Source organism: Lissotriton helveticus, chromosome 5_1 (genome assembly GCF_964261635.1).
Source record: "Lissotriton helveticus chromosome 5_1, aLisHel1.1, whole genome shotgun sequence".
Taxonomy (NCBI): domain Eukaryota; kingdom Metazoa; phylum Chordata; class Amphibia; order Caudata; family Salamandridae; genus Lissotriton; species Lissotriton helveticus.
The window spans coordinates 367,561,554-367,585,549 of record NC_136065.1 but is presented as its reverse complement, the minus strand read 5'-3'; the positions used below and the strand labels follow the sequence as shown (position 1 = coordinate 367,585,549).

General features: G+C 45.0%; 1 protein-coding gene across 7 annotated transcripts in view; it reads right to left on the bottom strand.

Moving 5' to 3' along the window:
- The window catches only part of LOC144754565 (uncharacterized), a 431,150-nt gene that overhangs the window by 234,390 nt on the left and 172,764 nt on the right, over positions 1 to 23,996 (bottom strand). For 4 of the 7 annotated variants that reach the window (XR_013594746.1, XR_013594745.1, XM_078642499.1 and 1 more), the window contains exons 1-5: positions 21,964 to 22,196; positions 8,806 to 8,888; positions 5,013 to 5,142; positions 1,943 to 2,025; positions 312 to 441 (exon numbers count right to left, since the gene is read on the bottom strand). Coding sequence is in view for 1 of the 7 variants with exons in the window: in XM_078642503.1 (XP_078498629.1) it covers positions 312 to 438 (127 nt within the window). In the remaining 6 variants the exon portion in view is untranslated. Of the gene's footprint in view, positions 1 to 311; positions 442 to 1,942; positions 2,026 to 5,012; positions 5,143 to 8,805; positions 8,889 to 12,783; positions 13,360 to 21,963; positions 22,197 to 23,996 lie in introns of those variants that run through there. The other 3 variants (XM_078642500.1, XM_078642501.1, XM_078642502.1) reach the window with 3 other exon arrangements.

The window sequence follows — 23,996 nt, the reverse complement described above, 5'->3', positions numbered from 1 at the left end:
AACTGTTGCCCCCCCCGGAGTTAGAATAGTAATTATTACCCCTACACTATCCAATACTTACCCTACATGCAAAGTAATGTTATGCGTTGTAATGGTATGCGTTGTAAAGGTAGTATGCGATGTAATGGAATGCGTTGTAAAGGTAGTTTTTAAAAATTTGTTGTAAATGCATGCGTTGTAATGGAATGCGTTGTGATGGATGTTGCGTTGTAAAAAATGCGTTGTAAAGGTAGGCGTTGTAAAAGTATGCGTTGTAACGTCATACATCCAATACAACATATATCCCAAATTGCCTTTGCTTGGCTTCTTACCTGCCTGGTTAGAAGCTCTCCAGTCATGGTTCTCCGAAGATTTTCTTCCTTGGCTCCAACGGGGGCTTGTCACCTGCCGATCCAGTGATCTTAATCGTGGTCTCCTCTGCGTCAGCCTGGAGTCCATAACCTGGAAAAAAAGAGAAAATCTTAGAAACTTGTAGAACACTTTTGACCACGCCCAAGAATTGAAGTTTGGAAACAAATTAAACCAGATGTAGGTAAATTCAATTTTGCGAGTCCTTAATAGCGATTTTTACCGAATCGCTCTTAAGGACTCGCCAAATTGAATGTAGGTAGGAATCACAAAAATATTTGCAAGTCCTTAATATTCATTGATTACGAATCGCAAATTGAGATTCGCAAACAAGGAATACCATCCCATTCATTAGGAATGAATAGGATTTGCGCCCGCAATTTGCGAGTAACCAAGAGGCACTCGCAAATTGTGGGCGCAATTTCAAGGGTGAAGGGGTTCCAAAAGGACACCCTGTTGCACCCCTGAAATGTGCACATGTGGTGCACATACATGCCTTAAGGCATAAGCAACGTTTAATAAGTTGCATGAGCTAAAACAGTGTATATATTTATGCCAGATTCAAGAAACTCACTTAAAAAGAATGGGTTCCCCCTCGGGGTCAAAGAGTACACAGGACAGTAGTGTTCCTAAAGAGCCATCAAAACAGGGCGTGCTACAACATGTGAAATGGAGAAAGTCATACTGGATGACAAAGGTAAATTCTTGACCCGGCTGCTTTTAATGGGTACTTTTAGATTTACTGTGGCTTACATTTATGCTCTTGATATTGGACAGCAGAGATTTCTGAAGGAGGCTATTATGCATATCTCACAGACCCTTGAGGGAGTCATGGTCATAGGTGGGGGATCTAAAAAAAGTGAGAGATGATTATTGACCGATTTAACATGAAGGTGACTCAAGCAGGTTAGCTATGGGAAGGGAATGGTTACAGTTATGTACATGGGTTCAGTAGAGGGAGGAGTGCTTCAAATGCTATGTGGCAGCATTTTACTGAACACTACTCTCAGGGCAAGCCTGAGAGATATCGTGATTTGGATCGCTCTGAAATCTCCATGCTCTGAGTCACCCTGAGGGGTGTTCTGTGAGCTGCTTGGAGCACTGGGCAATAAAGTCTGAATTGCAGAATTCATCAAAGAGGGTACAGTGTCAAAGTTGGGCTTGTCAAACAAATGCAATGAGTTCCAGAAAAGTGGACAAGCTTGTAAACTGGCCTTTCCGAGATGGTGGTCTGTCCATGGGATATCATCTGAGGTTCCCACTCTCTTCATTGGGCAGATGAGTCTATAACATATGTGAGGTTGCAGATCACTGCAGTAATTTAACAAATAACAAACCCAATTATATCCTTCTTTTAAGGCCCAGCCAAAAGGATCTGCAGTAATGGCATGTGGTGGGCCTTCCCTGGCTAGGTAGATGAGCTGCAGTTAAAATGACAGCACTTGGAGGGAGGGATGAGTTTGGCGGGATATGGTAGGGTGGCATGGCCAAGATATCCGAAAACAGGTGACTTTAAGTCATAGGAATCCTTTGCAATCAGGACCTAATCTGCGTTCAAGCGCAAAACCACTAAAAGAATCCAAGACTCACTAACCTGTAGAATCTCCAGCTACTGTGGCATAGCCACGCGTACTGTAACATGGCCACGCGGAGACATACTTGGAATCGGCAGCAACCCTAAGAGAAAACACATAAAAAGGAAAGAGCAAGTAAGAATCCGAGCAATGCCCTTAGGAGTGCAGCATGGCAATCCTTAGTAACACTGTTTCTAAGTCAAACAACCTAGAGTAACTTCTGAGACACATACTTTTCGCACAGAGTAGCTTTTAAAATGGTCGAGGTAATATCCGGTCTGCCAAAGGCAGACCGGAAGTCCGATATTTAATGTTTCTTAGTGTGGTATATTGTCCCGCCTCGGTTTTTGCCTCCCTCCCATTGGCTGGCTTCCTAAACGGAGGCCAGCCATTGGAGGAGAGAGCCGTCCCTCCGAATAGGCTCCGTCTTTTTCGGATTTGGGGGCGTAAGTTTTGCTGTTTTTTAGACAGTGACGTCATCCGTCACTCAGGACAGCAAAACCACGCCCCCAATTTCGAAAAAAATCGGAAGCTTGCAGCCGCCATTTTGCAGGTATCTCTCCGAGCACCTACAGGCTCGCGTGGAAGTCCGCTCCCCAAAAACTGCCGCTCTTCCCATAATCGAAGGCATAGCGGTGCGCCAGAGGATTTGATCCCCTCGGTGGAAAGTGTCGCAGTAATTGAAAGCAGATTCGCGTCTGGAGTTGTGCGAGCCAAGCATCTCGGTCCTAAAATAAACCTTTTGTTCCCCAACTTACAAATGGGAGCTGAGCGCAGCCCTGTGTGTAATAGTCATTAAAGTGGTTTCAGATCCACTTCACAGACCACCTCCGAGGGCACCTCTCCCACGGCGGGGTGCAGCCTCGCGGACGGCGTCTGCACGGGGCGCCTTCAGCTGTGTGCTCTATTCCCTGGTGTGTGGCCGCCCTCGGCTCGGGGTGGGAGGACGCGCGTGTCCTCCAGACAGTCACGCACTTGAGCCCGGTGCCGGCCGACAGATCGCATCTGTACGCGTGTCTGTCCCGGGTTACCTCGGTTTATCTCCTCTGTGCGTGGATGGGGGCGTTTATAAACTGCGTGTGCGAGATGTTTACATTAACCGGGTGTGGGGGAGAGTGTGCAGCTATCCCGACCCAGGGAGCACGGGGCAGCTCTCTGCCTCCGGTGCATTTGGAGGCTGAAACAAGGGCAGTTACAGACGGGGGCTGCTGCCTCTTCCCTTGATTTATTGCAACAGCAACAACAGCCGGCAAACTGTCTAAAGGTCATTTATTTCCAAGAGTGACTTCTTTTTAGTGCACACTTTAAAGCCCCCTGCGCATGTTGAACAGAAGTACTGCGCCAGGCTTATGGCAACTGACACATAGAGCTAATGCCTCTGATGCATATAACTTGCATTACCCGGAGGCTTGTGCCAACCGGTGAATCGAGCTTATATCAACTGGTGCAAGGAGCTTGTCAACTGATGTATATAGCTCATATCAACAGGCGTATGGAGCTTGTTTCAACTTCAGCATGTAACTTGTATCCGTCGGAGGCTCGAGCGTGTGCAGACTGGTGCATCGGCTCGATGTCGACTGGTGTAAATCACTTGCAACAACCAGCAGGTCGAGCTTGGATCAGCCGGTGCTTCGTGTCTGGATCAACCTGTGCCATTTACATTCTCTGGTGCTTCGTGTTTGGATCAACTATGCTCGAAGTTTGCGTCCTTCGTTGCATCCATATGTGCACGAGAAGTCTGGGCCGTGGATGCCATAACCACTGTTGGGGACTTGCAGTGCGCCCCTCGAAGTTTGCGTCCTTCGTTGCATCCATATGTGCACGAGAAGTCTGGGCCGTGGATGCCATAACCACTGTTGGGGACTTGCAGTGCGCCCCTCCTCGCTACAGTTCTGGCTCAGATGTATTTCTTAAATTGTAAGTGATAGGAGGTACCCGACAAAAAAACGACGGTCACGCTTGTCAACGTGGGCTTGTTTTCTTCCACGTCACGGGATGGCTGCTAAGTGCCCAGGTGAAGTTGCAAGATAATTTACCCAGAAGAGAGAAACCATGCTGCAACCGTGTGCATAAAAAAGGCCACCTTTCAATAAAAGTCATTCACCCACTTCTCCAGACCAGAAGTTTTCGTTCACCCTTCTCTCTTCTCCTCCCTTCTCCCTTCTCTCTTCCCCATCCTTCCTATCATTTCCTCCTTCCTGTCTCCCTTGAGTCTAACCTTTCATCCCCTTTGCCTCCATCACTCTGTTCCACCCTTCTTCAAATTCCTCTTTCCCTCCATACCTTCATTGATTAAACCCTTTTCTCATTCTCCGTACTCTTCTTTTCTGCCTCCTTTTCTCTCTCGCCTTGTTTCACGTTTCTTCCCTCCTGCCTTGTATCTCTCCTTCGCCCCTTGTCTTCCGAGCCTTCCTTCTATCCCACCCTTCTCTCCTGGCACCCAGCATCGCCCATCTGTGCCTGGTCTCGAGGCATCCTTGCTCATTTCTCTTCCCACAGGCAGCCTTGCGCTAGTCTCGCGAGTGCTGGCGTGTGTGGCTTCAGCGGAACCTGCAAACAAGGACTTCCTAAACAGCGACAGACATAGCGCCTTTTTTCCGTTTTAATGTTGCCGGCGTGGTGCGTAGCGCTCTTTTTTAGGTCGAGGTAATATCCGGTCTGAAAACATCATAGGGGGGGGTCTCATGAAGGGGCGACATCCCTCTCCCTCACTACCTCACTCTTTCACTACCTCACTCTCTCTATCTCACTACTTCACTCTCTATCTACTTCACTCTCTCTCTCACTACCTCACTCTCTCTCTATTTCAATACCTCACTCTCTCTCTGCTAATGCAATAGGAATCACATATGCAAAAAAAAAACTAATGCCAATAGAAATAACAATGCCATTTATTTAGGGATACAAAAAATAAAAAATAAATAATGAGCAATACCAATAGCTCTACCAATAATATTGCCGAGACCATTGCACTTACCATTAGGCTCACAATCCTGGCAATTTGCATATCTTGTGAGATCTGGAAGCTATTTTGGTCTCAGTAGAATAAATACAACATATATCCCAAATTGCCTTTGCTTGGCTTCTTACCTGCCTGGTTAGAAGCTCTCCAGTCATGGTTCTCCGAAGATTTTCTTCCTTGGCTCCAACGGGGGCTTGTCACCTGCCGATCCAGTGATCTTAATCGTGGTCTCCTCTGCGTCAGCCTGGAGTCCATAACCTGGAAAAAAAGAGAAAGTCTCAGAAACTTGTAGAACACTTTTGACCACGCCCAAGCATTGAAGTTTGGAAACACACTAAACCAGATGTAGGTAAATTCAATTTTGCGAGTCCTTAAAAGCGATTTTTACCGAATCGCTCTTAAGGACTCGCCAAATTGAATGTAGGTAGGAATCAAAAATATTTGCAAGTCCTTAATATTCCTTGATTACGAATCGCAAATTGAGATTCGCAAACAAGGAATACCATCCCATTCATTAGGAATGAATAGGATTTGCGCCCGCAATTTGCGAGTAACCAAGAGGCACTCGCAAATTGCGGGTGCAATTTCAAGGGTGCAGGGGTTCCAAAAGGACACCCTGTTGCACCCCTGAAGTGTGCACATGTGGCGCACATACATGCCTTAATGCATAAGCAACGTTTAATAAGTTGCATGAGCTAAAACAGTGTATATATATATATATATATATGCCAGATTCAAGAAACTCACTTAAAAAGAATGGGTTCCCCCTCGGGGTCAAAGAGTACACAGGACAGTAGTGTTCCTAAAGAGCCATCAAAACAGGGCGTGCTACAACATGTGAAATGGAGAAAGTCATACTGGATGACAAAGGTAAATTCTTGACCCGGCTGCTTTTAATGGGTACTTTTAGATTTACTGTGGCTAACATTTATGCTCTTGATATTGGACAGCAGAGATTTCTGAAGGAGGCTATTATGCATATCTCACAGACCCTTGAGGGAGTCATGGTCATAGGTGGGGGATCTAAAAAAAGTGAGAGATGATTATTGACCGATTTAACATGAAGGTGACTCAAGCAGGCTAGCTATGGGAAGGGAATGGTTACAGTTATGTACATGGGTTCAGTAGAGGGAGGAGTGCTCCAAATACTATGTGGCAGCATTTTACTGAACACTACTCTCAGGGCAAGCCTGAGAGATATCGTGATTTGGATCGCTCTGAAATCTCCATGCTCGGAGTCACCCTGAGGGGTGTTCTGTGAGCTGCTTGGAGCACTGGGCAATAAAGTCTGAATTGCAGAATTCATCAAAGAGGGTACAGTGTCAAAGTTGGGCTTGTCAAACAAATGCAATGAGTTCCAGAAAAGTGGACAAGCTTGTAAACTGGCCTTTCCAAGATGGTGGTCTGTCCATGGGATGTCATCTGAGGTTCCCACTCCAAGAAGAAGTAGCATCTTTTCCTGTGAGGTCAGTTACTCTTTAGATCATATATAAGGAGGCATTTCCAAGTGAAGGATGCATCACAACATTTGTGTTCCTACTCCCAAATGTGTTGGTTCGTTCTTCACTCTCTTGTGTGCTATTGTTGTGCTGGATTTCTTTCTTCTGGCAGTTGGAGCTACTACTGGAGTCTTCTTCTGGGCATAATGCTGGGATCTTTCCTCATCCAATATGTCAGGGGGAATCTGATACCTTGCTCTTCAGTACTAATATCTATCTTCAATCAAGAGCTACAAGATTGCCAAGGAGGTTGTTTATCCTTTGTCATTATTTCCTCCCAAAGGGTACCCTCTTACAGAGTATACTATACTTTAGGGAGGCATTGTGGCTAATGGGATGATTACGCAAAAAGGGTAATCAACAGATATCAGCGTTCAGTCCTTGACAGTTAGGCAACCTTGGGTTAGTACACCATTTTTTGGAAGGGCATAGATCATACTCCAGACTACATCATTTGTTGATGTCTTCATCCTTAGTTCTGGCCACACATAGCAAAGACATACACCACACATGGCTATATCAGATAACACCTAATTTCAGTGCCACATTCCGTTATCACCGGTACCCGACCTGGGAAGTGCTGGAGTCTAGGGGTCGGCCTACTGCATTTCAACTCCATTAGGGACAAGTACAAGATGAAGTTTTCTTATAAATTGGAGAGAATGACATAAGCGCAGTGAAAGATAGCATCTTTTGGGACATAGTTTAAATGATAATTAGACGCCACTAATACAAGCACTGACCTACGCCACTAATATCAGCACCGACCTAACAAAATAAAGCCAGATATGAGGCAAGGGAACACTTAGAATCCCAACTAAAGGATCTAGAAGGGATAAACAAGAGGACCCCTGTCATTTAAATATGTTGCAGGCTCCTAGCAGTCAGGACACAGGATAGGGCTTTGGATAAGGACAATGCTGAATATGTTCTGCTAAGGATGAAACATTATTAGAGTGGAGGCAATAGGGCGAGAAAAGGCTGTTTTACAATCTGAAAGACAAAATGGCATGGGACAGATTACCAGCTATAAGGGATGAAAGTGGAAAGTTAAATAATGATGACCTTGGGATAGCTAATGTGTTTAGCACTTTATACAATAAATAATGCCAGGCTGAGGATGTGACCTTGAGCATATGGAGTACCTAATGAACGCATCATTCATCCTTACTGACACTGCCGCCTGGACAAGCAAAACAACTTGACAAGCTAATCAAAATAGAAAAAGTGCTCTTGTGTATAACATGACTCAAGACAGGTAAATCTCCACTCCCTAAAACCTTGTCCCTACAATTTTATATAATGTTTGGAACAAGGGCCCCTATTCTGACAAGGTTGCTTAACTCATTCACAAATGCTCGCTAAATGGCTTTATCTATGACAGAGACCATTGTAACAGTCGTTCCCAACCAGGCAAAACCCACACACAATACAGCTCCTACATCCTCACATATTTATTAAATGTAGATGCCAAACTGTACACAGACATCTTGGTGACTAGGTTGGAGACCGGTGTTGCCAGGCTTGATTGATCTTGATCAATTGGGCTTCATTAACAGGAGAAGCTGAAGAGACAATACAAAACTGACAATACATGTAAAAAGAATATTCACTGAATGGAAAAGAATGCAAACTTTGCTTTCACTCAACACAGGGAAAGTGCTCATCTGGGTTAACTGGTGATTTCTGGACAACATGCTAGAAACTTTCAGCTCTGCCTCTAGATTGCTAATCTATATCCTTTGCAGAAACAGAGATCGTATGGCATGTATTAAGATCAAGGCAGGAATTTTCACCAGGAGTGGTACAAAAGGCACCACTATTGTTTGCTCCCCCATGGTAAAATGGCAGAAAAGTTGATAAATAATGGAGGCATTAGCAGGTTATGAACTGGAAGAGACAAATTATATAAACCACATATATAGATAACCTTTTAGATCCACTCTGGTCCCATTTAATCCCTCCCTTCTCTGTTGACAGAATTCAAGGAGTAAGGTGAGGTGTCTATGTTTAGGATTAACTGGCAAAAATGACAAGTGCTAAACATAACCACTTCAAAAAATCCCAAACTAGCATTACAGACAATTGTTTCTCTTCATTGGGCAGATGAGTCTATAACATATGTGAGGTTGCAGATCACTGCAGTAATTTAACAAATAACAAACCCAATTATATCCTTCTTTTAAGGCCCAGCCAAAAGGATCTGCAGTAATGGCATGTGGTGGGCCTTCCCTGGCTAGGTAGATAAGCTGCAGTTAAAATGACAGCACCTGGAGGGAGGGATGAGTTTGGCGGGATATGGTAGGGTGGCATGGCCAAGATATCCGAAAACAGGTGACTGTAAATCATCGGAATCCTTTGCAATCAGGACCTAATCTGCGTTCAAGCGCAAAACCACTAAAAGAATCCAAGACTCACTAACCTGTAGAATCTCCAGCTACTGTGGCATAGCCACGCGTACTGTAACATGGCCACGCGGAGACGTACTTGGAATCGGCAGCAACCCTAAGAGAAAACACACAAAAAGGAAAGAGCAAGTAAGAATCCGAGCAATGCCCTTAGGAGTGCAGCATGGCAATCCTTAGTAACACTGTTTCTAAGTCAAACAACCTAGAGTAACTTCTGAGACACATATTTTTCGTAAAGAGTAGCTTTTAACAAGCATTTACAATGCAATGGTCTCGGCAATATTATTGGTAGAGCTATTGGTATTGCTCATTATTTTTTTTTTTGTATCCCTAAATAAATGGCATTGTTATTTCTATTGGCATAGTTTTTTTTTGCATATGTGATTCCTATTGCATTAGCAGAGAGAGAGTGAGGTAGTGAGATAGAGAGAGAGAGTGAGGTATTGAAATAGAGAGAGAGTGAGGTAGTGAGAGAGAGAGTGAGGTAGATAGAGAGTGAAGTAGTGAGATAGAGAGAGTGAGGTAGTGAAAGAGTGAGGTAGTGAGGGATGTCGCCCCTTCATGAGACCCTCCCTATGATGTTTTCAGACCGGATATTACTTCGAGCTAAAAAAGAGCGCTACGCACCACGCCTGCAACATTAAAATGGAAAAAGGCGCTATGTCTGTCACTGTTTAGGAAGGCCTTGTTTGCAGGTTCCGCTGAAGCCACACACGCCAGCACTCGAGACTAGCGCAAGGCTGCCTGTGGGAAGAGAAATGAGCAAGGATGCCTCGAGACCAGGCACAGATGGGCGATGCTGGGTGCCAGGAGAGAAGGGTGGGATAGAAGGAAGGCTCGGAAGACAAGGGGCGAAGGAGAGATACAAGGCAGGAGGGAAGAAACGTGAAACAAGGCGGGAGAGAAAAGGAGGCAGAAAAGAAGAGTACGGAGAATGAGAAAAGGGTTTAATCAATGAAGGTATGGAGGGAAAGAGGAATTTGAAGAAGGGTGGGACAGAGTGATGGAGGCAAAGGGGATGAAAGGTTAGACTCAAGGGAGACAGGAAGGAGGAAATGATAGGAAGGATGGGGAAGAGAGAAGGGAGAAGGGAGGAGAAGAGATAAGGGTGAATGAAAACTTCTGGTTTGGAGAAGTGGGTGAATGACTTTTATTGAAAGGTGGCCTTTTTTATGCACACGGTTGCAGCACGGTTTCTCTCTTCTGGGTAAATTATCTTGCAACTTCACCTGGGCACTTAGCAGCCATCCTGTGACGCGGAAGAAAACAAGCCCACGTTGACAAGCGTGACCGTCGTTTTTTTGTCGGGTACCTCCTATCACTTACAATTTAAGAAATACATCTGAGCCAGAACTGTAGCGAGGAGGGGCGCACTGCAAGTCCCCAACAGTGGTTATGGCATCCACGGCCCAGACTTCTCGTGCACATATGGCTGCAACGAAGGACGCAAACTTCGAGGGGCGCACTGCAAGTCCCCAACAGTAGATATGGCATCCACGGCCCAGACTTCTCGTGCACATATGGATGCAACGAAGGACGCAAACTTCGAGCACAGTTGATCCGAACACGAAGCACCAGAGGACGTAAATGGCACAGGTTGATCCAGACACGAAGCACCGGCTGATCCAAGCTCGAACTGCTGGTTGATGCAAGTGATTTGCACCAGTCGACATCGAGCCGATGCACCAGTCTGCACACGCTCGAGCCTCCGACGGATACAAGTTACATGCTGAAATTGAAACAAGCTCCATACGCCTGTTGATATGAGTTATATACATCAGTTGACAAGCTCCTTGCACCAGTTGATATAAGCTCGATTTAGCAGTCGGCACAAGCCTCCTGGTAATGCAAGTTATATGCATCAGAGGCATTAGCTCTATGTGTCATTTGCCATAAGCCTGGCGCAGTACTTCTGTTCAACATGCGCAGGGGGCTTTAAAGTGTGCACTAAAAAGAAGTCACTCTTGGAAATAAATGACCTTTAGACAGTTTGCCGGCTGTTGTTGCTGTTGCAATAAATCAAGGGAAGAGGCAGCAGCCCCCGTCTGTAACTGCCCTTGTTTCAGCCTCCAAATGCACCGGAGGCAGAGAGCTGCCCCGTGCTCCCTGGGTCGGGATAGCTGCACACTCTCCCCCACACCCGGTTAATGTAAACATCTCGCACACGCAGTTTATAAACGCCCCCATCCACGCACAGAGGAGATAAACCGAGGTAACCCGGGACAGACACGCGTACAGATGCGATCTGTCTGCCGGCACCGGGCTCAAGCGCGCGACTGTCTGGAGGACACGCGCGTCCTCCCACCCCGAGCCGAGGGCGGACACACACCAGGGAATAGAGCACACAACTGAAGGCGCCCCGTGCAGACGCCGTCCGCGAGGCTGCACCCCGCCGTGGGAGAGGTGCCCTCGGAGGTGGACTGTGAAGTGGATCTGAAACCACTTTAATGACCATTACACACAGGGCTGCGCTCAGCTCCCATTTGTAAGTTGGGGAACAAAAGGTTTATTTTAGGACCGAGATGCTTGGCTCGCACAACTCCAGACGTGAATCTGCTTTCAATTACTGCGACACTTTCCACCGAGGGGATCAAATCCTCTGGCGCACCGCTATGCCTTCGATTATGGGAAGAGCGGCAGTTTTTGGGGATCGGACTTCTGCGCGAGCCTGTAGGTGCTCGGAGAGACAGCTGCAAAATGGCGGCTGCAAGCTTCTGATTTTTTTCGGAATTGGGGGCGTGGTTTTGCTGTCCTGAGTGACGGACGACGTCACTGTCTAAAGAACAGCAAAACTTACGCCCCTAAATCCGAAAAAGACGGAGCCTATTCGGAGGGACGGCTCTCTCCTCCAATGGCTGGCCTCCGTTTAGGAAGCCAGCCAATGGGAGGGAGGCAAAAACCGAGGCGGGACAATATACCACACTAAGAAACATTAAATCTCGGACTTCCGGTCTGCCTTTGGCAGACCGGATATTACCTCGACCTAAAAACGACAACTAACCAATTATTTTTTTAAAGACATTAACTGGTGCGCTATAAGGCTTGATTATTTGGCAAAGGCAGATTTCTTGAGCAAGAATAACAAGTGTTTATTCACTGCAAAAAATAACTCGCCTATATGAATCAACCCCAGAGACTTTTTGTAGAGAAGTGCTACAATGTGGGTTAACATTAATCAGGGATGTGAAATCCGATGTAAGAGTGACTGCATTTTCTCCTATTTAGAGTGTGATCCCGTGAAGATTATACACCATGTTGTGTAGCAAAAGAAAACGCAATTCATTCATAAATGTGTCAGACGATAGTTAATTCCCGTTTGTGTTAATTATATCTGTAATTATGACAACTGTCAAAGTAAAGCACCTAGCTGAGACAGAGGCCGTTTAAGAAAAGAGAGTTAAAAGTTTATCAGTTGCCAATCGTCATCCTTGAAGACCACTTAGACAGCATCTCACTCTTTCCACCCCCTCCTTCCTTTCTGGGGCACCTATCATCTCAAAACATTGAGACTCTGAATTGAGTTGTTCTGAAGAGCAGCGGGCGGACCAGCATCGCCGCTGTGGACTCTTGTGAATCTTCGGGTGAGTGGCAAGTGTGACAGGAAGGCAAGCTATAAAAAAAAAAAGAATTCTACCTGGGTGACACGGTGATCTTGGATTAAACTGATACACAGGATATGATAAACAGTCCCAGGGGTATATGATTTGGCACAGGCCTTAGCAAACATTCAAAATGAGGTTTAAGCACTAAGGAAGGAGAATTTAGAAGTACGGAATGAGTTGTAAAGATAGAAAACTTGGTATGACCCATAGAATAGGGACATTTTCTAAGGTATACCGTCTCATTTTACAACCATCTTTATGTAGGGGACCATTTGTTCTTAATTTAAGTTTCTACATGTTGCACTTAGAACTGTTTGGAGAATCAAGCCATAACGCAGCACCAACATTTGCATCTTCAAGCACACAACCACTGAATGCCACGGTTACTACCTCCATCCTACTGGCAGCCCTTAAGCAATTCCACAGAGACAGTCGCAAGTGCAAAGTATTTGAGTGATGTCAACTCCAGGTCCAGTGTGTCCAGTCTAGTGTGAGACTTTTCCTAATGATGCAGCAAAGGCAGATTTCGTACTTTCCTATCTTGGAAGTAGCGAGGCCAATTGGTCAATTGTTATGATTGAAAATAATAATCCAATACTATCTGACCATAGGAAATTCAAGCAGGCTATTAGAAAATTGTTTGCAAAGCATGTATTTATACTATCAAGTGATAAGGGGTTCCTGAATCTAAAACGAAGGTCCAAAGACCTTTTAACCTATATTATGACTTTTAATTGTTTAGTCGTAGAAGCTAATGGCCTGTAGAGAAAAAATAACATCTTTATTTTTACAGGGCATTAAGAGACAACTTGAAGGACTCCCTGCCTATTATTTTAGATTTACCACAGGACTGCTCAGAATCTATTGCCCTAGTAATCGAATTGGAGCACAGGGTAGAAGAACGAAAAGGGGAGATGCCTCGAGATGATGCTATAGTAGTACTATTAAATCCTGAAAGAAAGGAACTCGACCACAAAGGGCAGAATGTATAACTCATCCATGTCTGTGAAAAATGATGCCAACACACAAAAGCTTAACCTGGCCTTGCAAATTTGTTTGTGGAATAAATGAGGTTTAAATTCCCTCCAGATTGACAACTTTGCAGAGGAAGAAATTAGCAATAAAGATATAATTTGCCGGCAAGAAACTTGACAAATAATGCCTATGGGCTGGCAAGATCATATTGAATTTTTCTCACTGGCACATCATTCCCAATAAAGAGGGGCACCCCATCCGGAGGTGCCTCAGTTTTGGTCCTTAAAGCTCTGAAGCCAGATGTGAGAGTCCTCGCTTGTGGCACTAGGGCCTTCATTTTTCTTATGTTAACGGAAACATCCTCTGGAAACGTATACATAAATCCTAAACAGACAAAAAAAAGTAAATAATCTTTAGTGATAGCTTAAAGTTAATCAAGGCCCTACGACAGCAGTATCTTGCAGAAACGAGTCTTTGGGAGGGTAACCTCAATATGTTCTTGCTCGAAACACCTGAACCAATCCCATGGCAATAGGAAGATAACATATGGGGGATTCCGGAGATCGCTCTCGGTCATGTAAAGAAAGACAAGGTTGGCCAGAAGTTTGCAGCCTCCTTGAATGCCTTGGACTTCAGAACACTAAACGGAAGAGGGGGTTTTCACTCCGCATTTCACGTGGGTAAGCAATTTCCAAGTGTGCTACACTCTGACAACCTACCATGCAAGGCTATCCTGTACCCTCAATAGGGATACTCAAACTGATACAACTTCAAACAATTAGTACAATTAGTACAGAAGAGGGAGATTCGAAGAATTAAATGGCCGACAACGTCTTCACCTTCGTCCCTGGTGGAGTTAAGAGAATCTTTGCAATTTGAGGCAATCCATTCTCTGCTCTCAGCGGCGAACTGGCCGAAATTACTGGAAAAGCTAGCGGAGAGACTCACCAGTAAGGTCCAAAAGCCAGGCAGTGCTTATACCTAGAGGGTAGCTTGTAACCCAGAGCAGAGGGTCCTTAAACAAGAACTAAATAAACTCCAAAGGTTAGCACACAAATAGTACTAATACTGCTTCAGAAGCGGCTGTGATCTGGAAGGTCAGAAAGTCTGGGAAATCTCCTGGGCAAATCAAAAAGAGGCATGGGTGGAACTACTTTAGGCCTTGAAAACCAAAAATACAGCAACATTCTGTAATCTCATTACAATGAGCCTGAGTCAAAACCCTTGTCTACCGTGTCGAAGTGGTCAGAATACATTTTCAACCTTTATAATGCTGGGAAAAATGAGTGTGGGCAGGATGAACATGCAGAAGAACTAGTAGACCGCTCTAATAAAAGAATCAATTAATCGTACACTGGCATCTTTTCGAGCTGCTGGAGCCCCGGGCCACTGAAGATTGGGCATCTCATAAAATCAAAACCACCTCTGGAGGAAAACAAGGCTGTATCCTTGCGCCACTATCGTTCAACCTATACTTGGCAGACATTAACAAAGCACTGGGGTCGACACGTGCTGTGGGGATCTACCGGGGAGTGGTGAATTGGCCCGTACATCTACAGCTGCAGCCAGAACCTGTATGCTGCTTCCCCAGTCCTGCGGAGGGTGGCTGACTGGCGTGAGGTGTCTTGACCGTGGGCGGTGCCCCCTTCCTACCTTGATCCTACTGCTGGTGGGCTGGATGTCTCTTCCTATACTTGGTGGAGGCTGCCCTAGCTGTGAGGTGAGTGACTGGTCACTGTAGCTGCCCAGCCTGGCGTTGTGCCTTCTGCTGGTCCTTTCTCCTCCCTGTATCCTGCTGCTGATGGGGCAGGCCGTGCCATTCCGTGCTTGGCTGCGGCCAGCGCCAGGCGCGCGGCGAGGGACTCTTCAGCGCAGCTGCCCGGCCTGGTGTCTTTTGCGGGCTGTGCTGGGGGAGCAACTGGGAGCCCTGTGCAGCCAACAGGGGGAGATTTGAGCTGGGCCTGGCTGCGGACCTTGGATGGAGCGAGAGGTCTGGTGACGGCGAAGGACTGTCCCTGTTGCTCCTCCTTCCACCCCTCTTGACACGCTTGACTGGGCCCGCACTTGAACCCATGTCCAGACGGGAGCTTCAGGGGCTAAGCCACGATGAGTAGGAGGGCTGCCGCAGTGCACACTAAAGCCCTGGGCGAGGGTCCGGAAAGAGCAGTCGCAGGTGCAGATCTGGGTGGTAGTAGCAAATATTCAAACGGGAACATTGAAGGCCAAAGTGGTGAAAGGTTCCATGCGAACAGCAGTTGAACATGGGTCAGTCTGTCCTAAGAGATGGGTCTGCGCCATTCAGAAGGGACGGCCGATGGCCTACGTTGCCCTCGGCTGATAAAAAGGGGAGTCTGGTTCAGATCCCCAAACCCGGAGTTGGCAGAGACAGGCGTCCAGTGCAGTAAAGCAAACGATCCCGTTTCTCTGGGAGCTCTGGGGAGAGTTCGTTTTTCTCTGTGAAGGGCAGGTCGCTCTGGTATGGGTTTGCCCCAGGAGGGGCCTGAGCCTTGGAAAGCGTCGCAGTTCTGGCTGCATCCAGTGAGCTCTTGCTGGTCCTTGAAAATCTGGGGGAGATGGTGTAAATCTCACGCCGGGCCATACCCATAACCGCAGCAGGTCTCCAAGGTGAACAGCTTCTGACATGTTGGAACAATGTAGGTAAGGGAAGTTGGCAAGTCAGATCTGTAACTTCGGGATAAGGATCGGCTCTAAAGGCTGGCTCAGTCGGGCTGGGGTGCAAAGCGGGGCTTCCTGTGGATCACCCAAGCTGCAATTGTCGCCTCTCTCCATGCCCCCTCCCAGGGGTGTGCTGGGCTGGCATTCTGCCTCAGCCAACACCTAGCAGCTAACTTAGAACTGGTGTTGACCAATGGAATCCTACTGTTTAACTAAAACAAAGCATCGCGAAGACCTGAGGCGGTTGTTGACGCAATGTGATTTCTGCCCAGTGCTCTGAATGTCAAAGTGAAGAAATTCAATAAAGCATGGGTAAACGGCGGGAGTAACTATGACTAGGAAGATGGAATCCAGTGTGATTTCTGCTTTATGAATTATGAATATTTTGCATAAACTATTTCTTCATCCCAGTTTATACCTGCAGGACACCGGCTTGAACACACATCTTGTGGGAGCTGTGAAACTAAGGTGTTTCACAGAAAGAATATGTTTTTCTACTTGAATCAACATCCTAAGGGAATTTTTACCATGAGGTATGCTTTCATGTACAATTTTACCCACGCAGCTTGCGAAGCCAATTTAGCGTGATGTTATGTGAGTGGGAGGGAATCTCATTTTTTTCCACCCGCCATCCTATGCAGTTTCCCTCTTTGCTTTTGTAGTGTGGGAGCCACCCGGCCCACATTATACAGCGTTGCACCCTGTTTCACCCTGGAGGGCGGGCTCGCCCAAAAGGGATAATGAACGGGCGCATGACCGCTCGTGGTCTATGCCCTCACTACATTACTTGTGTGTGTGCATTCTTTCCTGCAGAGATCGCAACGCAGGCCTCGCAACGTAGCACTAGGTCACCCACCTTCCGGTCCACTACAGCCTTGTCTCTGATTTATTTATATTCTTTTCTGCAGGGCTGTGTCTTTCTGATATGCAGGCTCTCTTTCTCTTGTCTTTGATGAACAAGCCCTGTGTATCTTTTTCCTCCTGCCTCCGATGTACATCTCCGGTGCTTTTGTTTTTTTCCCCCCTTTTTGATGATATCTCTTTACCTTTTGCCAGCCATCTCAGGTATTGTGTCTTCCCCTTCCCCTTCCCCTTTCTGTCTCTGAAGCATATTCCCACTCAGTATATTTCTCTTTTTGCTTCTGATGCACAGATTCTGTCTTTTTCCCTCGCTCCTTTGCGCCCATGAGTCTGATGCACATATTTTTTTATTGCTGTATTCATAAGGTCCCTTTAGCTGTTTCAATAACATACAGTTTGCTAAAGCTTCTTTCTGCTTTGCAAGCTATCTTTAAATGTTCGTAGCCTTTTTTCAGTGAATGGGTGATTAAAGGTTTGGCATTAGCCAAGACTTTCTGATTTTACTATACTATTTATTTTACTATATATAGCATACTTACAAGAGGTTTCAAACAGCCTCCCCTTTCAGTCAATCTATTGTTGTCATTTACATCTTCTGCACATTACAACATGAGGCACTGGATCAGCTCACTTAAGCCATTGGCTAACTTCACTGCGAGTGGCAGCAGTGTACCCTTTTACAAGGATCATATCCACACATAAAGTAGTTCCCTTTTATGCATGAGGTTTCAAGAATGGAGTGTGTGTTTTTTTGAGAAAAAAAATATTTTTGCTTCTACGTAACTTTATTTTTACATATTGGCGAGTGCCTGCCACATCCTTAAACAATAACGTTTTACATATGCAATGCGAACAAGCATTGCCAAAGCAATATATGATTGTTGCAACAACTGACTTATTAGTTTTGTCAAAGCTTGTTTAGAGCTGTGTTGGGTTTTAACAGCACAGCTGTCAAACAGAGCTATCAGTAGCAATATACTTAGATTGGGTTTGGGTCTGCCTCTTTCAGACATTGGCTTACTTCAAACAGCTAATTTCAGCTGTTGGCTTGAGACTGTCAATTATGTCAGGGCTCAGCCCAGTGGAGTGTTCGTCTGTTACCTTTTCCTGATGCCTGTTTGGATGTATCCTTCCACCTCCACTGCACTGGTGTGCTTCAATGTAACTGTATGAAGGACTACTTTACAACTGTAGACCTATTTGTGCGCTCCTCCTGGGTCACTCCCAAGTATCTCCCTCTAGTGTGCTTATACTGCAAGCAATAGAACATTAAACCCTGACTTATTGACTCTGTCGATGCTTGTTATGCCTTAATAAATCAGGTAGCACACACTTTTGGTAGCTATGTACACACCTTTAGTTTATGTGTATGGTACACAGTGCAGCTCTGTACTACTATGATCATCTCAAGGCATGCACCTAGTGCATGTTTAGTGCTTTGCACAAATGGTTGGTTGCTGTACAGTGCGTGGGCCTCGCTTAAAAAGAACAAAGCCTGCCTGCATTCTTGGACTGCATGCACTAAATATTGTAAAAGCATTGTAAATATTTTGTGTGAAACCACATTACAAAACAACCTAGAAAAGCTTTGGATGATGAATGACTTTTTTTCTGTATTGACAACCATGATTTGCAATGTATTCTCTGAGAATGTTTTGTTATTAGATTAGGACGTAATTTTTTTTTAAAGGTACTATTTTCAGAAGTATAAACAAGGAACTTGGAATAAAAGTTCCATGATAAAAGCTATTTGTTGCAGCACATCTGTTTATCAGAAATTTCATCCTCAATTTAGCTCTCTACGAAAATTGTTTTTGTGTTTTATAGAGGCGGTTGGGCATCAATCTAGTGGGTACAGCTTTCAGAATCTATGCCCACTAATTCCTGCATGCACTACATGTTAATTGGTGACACACTGCGTAGCTTCTGAAAGCATGTGCACTCAACAAAGCTGAAGGCCTGCAACCTTTGCTTGAAGAATGCGTTAAATACATGCAGGCAATACACTTCCACTGTCTGGGAAGCTGTCCCTACCTTCCATCTTGTGTGAATGCAAACCATAGGCATTCAAAGGGCTTCAATTCTGCTCTGTAACTAGTACTGAGAGCCAAACTTGAGGACGAACGCCAGCAGGCATCAAGTCCAGCATCTGCAGAATCTTCGTTTCAATGTGTACATTATTTCCCAATATATTGTCTCACCCTGCAATGATCTTGAAGTTAGTGCTTCCTCTAATTGAAGACTAAAGCTCTTGCTATTTCTTGACATACGCGACCAGCCATTATTTTTAACTTTCAATCTTTAAGCTCATCAACTGACCTGGCCGGATTGGTGGTGTAGCAGCAGTCTACCAGAGGTCAAATGGTTTACGTAATTTAACCGTTTTGGATTGTTTGTGGGGGGTCAGACCTCGTGTATGTTAGCTGGACCCCCTCCCCTCTCCAGGACCATTAAAAAAAATGCCCATTTCAGAAATACATGTTTCCTTGATACCCAGTTTTCACTCTGCCTATTTCGCTATAAGAATTGTTCTATGTTCGGTACTCAATGAAAAACCATTGTACAGTGTAGCTCAGCTCAGTGGTTTGTACTGGGGTACCTTGGGTTGTTGGAGAACCTACAAACACTATATATTCCCACAACTAGAAGGGTCTAGCAGACATAATGGTATATTGCATTTGTCACTTGGATATTGTGACAAAAAGTTACAGATGAAAATGCAACAAATTACGATTGTTTTCCTACTCATTTTCAATATTTCTTTATTTCAACAGTTATTTTCCTTGGGACAACCTTTTGAGATCTACACATATGACCCCTTACTGAATTCGGAATGTCTACTTTAAAGAAATCTATAGCTTTCCTGAACAACCCATGGGTTTCACACTGGTTCCCACCACAAACTGAAAGTAGGTGGAATAGCAGAAAAATTAGTGAAAATAGACCATCTTTTAGAAAAATGACAAAACAGGTTTTCTGAATCAGCCCTGCATGTTCCTGAAAACTGGGAATATGGTGAATTTAGTACAGCAAACTGTTTGTGAATGCAATTTTTAGTAGTATATTGTACTCACATATATAAATTCGGAGAAGAGAGGAGGGACCAACCTCACCCCTGAATCCCCCATTAAAGCAAGGTAGATCTGGGGACAATGGGTTGCTGGCACTAAGCCTAATGGATTCCTCACAATTGTATGATAAAACCAAGGGAGGAACAAATTAAACTCTTTAAATATGGGAAGAGCCAGAAGTACTAGACTAGGACGTACCTCTCAACTCACTAACAAAAGTGACGCAAAGAATTAACGCCGACACCTTACAATGAATTCACAAGGCTATAAGTAGCATGGTATAATAAATATAAATCTTAGGTTCAAGCCTAAACAAAAATATTCAGTCCCAGACAAAAACTCCTATTTGTAACCAGATATTGAAATAGGATTTGGACTGGTAACAACCCATACCAGGTGTATATATGAAAGAAGTTAACATGCTACCTCTTTATTAAATATATACATTTTATGAATTGTTTTTAATTTATCACTGTCTCTGATACTACATGTCCCACAATGCTTCTATGGTGAGCCTAGTGGGAGTTCGGTATAAATGGAGAAACAAAAGAGGGACTCACTCAACCGTGATCAAGACTTGTTTGTCGAAAGGATTGGTGATGGTATTCTGTGTGACAATGGTTAACCACTAATAAATACCACTCCATAAATAACTTGTGGAGTTAATCTTGCGGTGGACAATAATTACACAACACTGGTCGATCCAGATCGCCGGCACCAACCATGAGCGCGCTGTAAGTGGAACTGATTTGGTAAATCATATCGGAAAGGAAAACAGTTGCGCCCGACATTAAGCGAAAAAACCGATCAAAGAAACAAGATCTATTGAACTGGTGGAACACAAAGGAATCACCATCTCCGTAACGCCGATGAAAAGGCAGTCGGATCTGGGGTCAACACAAGACAAGACGCCGAAGAACGTATAGCGGAGCAGCCATCGCGTGGAAAGGAACACCGAGGCAGACCGCTGAACAAGTGGAGCCGGAGGACAGGTGAGCAAAGCCAAACCGGCTGCAGTGTGGCGCGGGGTAATGAAACCGCTTAGTATCGAGGTGGGGTAACAAAGCATTTTTGAGTTTCCTCGTTCTTCAGGAGTGTAACAGAAAGAATAACTGCTAAACATACCAATCAATGGGAGTTCCGAGGACAAGAGAGAATTGATAAAGCATAAAATATCACAAGGAAATCGGGATCAAATTAATTATACAAGATGGAAGCGAGAGTGGCAAAACGCTTACAGAAGGCGGAAACACTATTTACTAAAAGGAATGAGGGACAATCTAAGAAAAATATGAATACCACAGTAATGAAGACATCAAGTGAAAAAAATCTGACATACGTACATACAACTAGAACAACTTTTAAAGAAAGAAATACCAAAAAGTTGGGAGTTAATTACGATGGAGAAATATATAGAGATTGGAAAAGTCCCTAGAGGACTGTGAATATTGCACAGGCGCCCAGAGGAGGGGGCGCCCTAAGTTGCGCCATGTGACGAAGGCCCCTACAGGTCGGTTAAGATGGGGTGGTGTATTGAGTAAGGCGGGACGGTGATGTCATCAGGGCGCGCTGGAATGCAAGGGGGAGTTTTATAAGGCTGAGCCCAAGAGTATTCTGCCTTTTTGTCCCCTCAGACCTCCAGCAAGCTGCAGAGGAGCGGCGTTGATGGGGATCGAGGTTTCCAGTCGGCGGCGTGTAGTGTGGCACAGGAGGTTTGAGGGGACCTAGGCGTAGTGTATAGGTCTTTATAGTATAATAATCATTAAATATATTATAACATTTAATGAAATTTAGAGGCGTGGGGAGAAATGTTTTAGTAATAGTTAGCAAGCTCCCGCGGCGGTATGTGGGGGACACGCCCGCGTTCGCGGAAGTGATGGTCTAAAGTTTTCTTTTTTTTAATTTCAAAGTATTATATTAAGAATTTTACACATACATTTTAACATCGCTTTCCGGCGGCCGGAGATTTTCCAGGCCGTGGACCTACCTTGATGAAGCACCTCCATTTTACACTGAAACACCCAATCGGGTTCTATTGAGTCCGAGACTTTCACCACAATAGGGCGTGTAAAAAAACTGAGATTATATAAAGGTCCCAGCCAACGTTGCTCCTGCCGCACTCCGCCAGCTACAGTCTGCCAGATCAGCCCACGGGGGGCTGCTACTGCCGCGGCCGCCACCTCCACACGGTGGGAGATGCCCGGGACATAGTTTCCCAGAGTCCCCGGGGGCGCACACCAACAGTGTCACCGTTTTGCGCCAGGAGGCGCTACTAAAACCCTGCAAGGCTCCCGCAGCGCAGGTCCCTGCCAACGATCAACTGACCCAGATAACCCTCAGTCTTCCAGTACCATGGGCTCTGCAATGTTTACCGCGGAAGTGGTTGTCAACAAAACCTAAGCTTTCAAGCATTAGCTTGACAGGAACAGCATAGCCTATATAGACGAGATCGAATTCCTCCCTATATGAAAAGCCCCCCCCCCCGGTAGTTTACCACCTGCTAGCTCACGTGGGTGTGCACGTGTACAGGTGAACCAACAGAGAAAAGTGGCAACTGATAGTTTGCCACCTGCTAGTGCACGCGGGAGTGTTCGTGAACGGACAAATAATCGGAGAAAAGATGTATACCAGGAGTTGCCCCAACAAGCTTTAAAACGGGGACTTCCTCATTCTTTGCATGAGGGACTGATCCAATCCCATGTTTTTATTACAAATACCCCTAGACTGAAGCTAGGAACTAAGGAGGATTTGGATTCCTTGGCTAATTAGGTTATACACTGGTTAAGGACTAAGCGTCATTGCCTTTCCATAATTAAATCTGACATTAAAAATGTTGAACGGCAACAGCAAGAAGGAGGGGACCTAGATGACATTAGGGTAACCTTTTATTCGAGGGTAATAGCTGAGAATCTGATAGCCTTTAACTTGAGAACCCATGGATTTTTTGAGTCAAATATGGGAATTAGACAAAATAAAACAATAGCGTTTAACACTGGCCTCAGGACGAATCCCATGGTGACAGAGGTTATTGCTACTAACCCAGTAATTGCTCTGACTTCCCAAAGTGATCTTGAATTAGTGGATTGACTAACTGAGCCTGCTAACCCGTCATTGCTAAATTATGGGGACCAGTGCGATTATCCAGGGTCCCTAGGGGAAATAATATCCGCTAAAGAAAATCTTTTCGAGGATGGAATGACGTTCTTCCTGTTAATCTTAATACCGCTATGGAAAGTGAGCAGATTCCAGCAAGTGATAGTGCCCCTATAATAAGTAATCTTAATATCTTGTCCTGGAATATAGCAGGCCTGGCCAAAAAGTTACTGAAACCGGATTGGCAAAATTATACGGATACATTTGATATATGCCTCTTTCAGGAGACGTGGGCCTTGGAATCATTATTTAAAGTGGGCTATCGAACATTCAGCATTGCAGCAACGCACCATAACAAAGGCAGGCCTTCTGGTGGTCTCCTAATTTGGATTAGGAACCAAATAGACGTTGAAATAGACGAAGTATGGACAGGTTCACATAATATACAGGGATTACTTTTACCAACAAATCCACTTCTCTACTCCTTAATTTATATATAAGACCGCGCGACCCTGCTAAGGAAACTCCGCTAATTACTCCGTTAACAGGGATCATTGATTCTACTACTAATGATGGTCCTATCCTAATTGGAGGTGACTTTAATTGTTGCTATGAGCACATTCGGAGTATGTCAACCATAACTGAGGAAGAAGATCATGCACTAGGTATCCCACAGTTAAGCACTGACAAACTAGCAAGGTGCACTGCTTCAGCCCTCCAGATTTTTAATTTTACCATAGAAAAAGGTTTGCGGGCATGTAATGGCAGGTGCCCATCTGATATTGAGCGAACAAATACTTTTACAAGGGGCCAAGCGTTTTCACCAATAGATTACATTATGATAAGTGCTACACATTGGGGATATGTGATTGATTTTAGAGTGGAGGAAAGGAGGGAAAGTGACCACTTCCCCCTGTGCCTATCGTT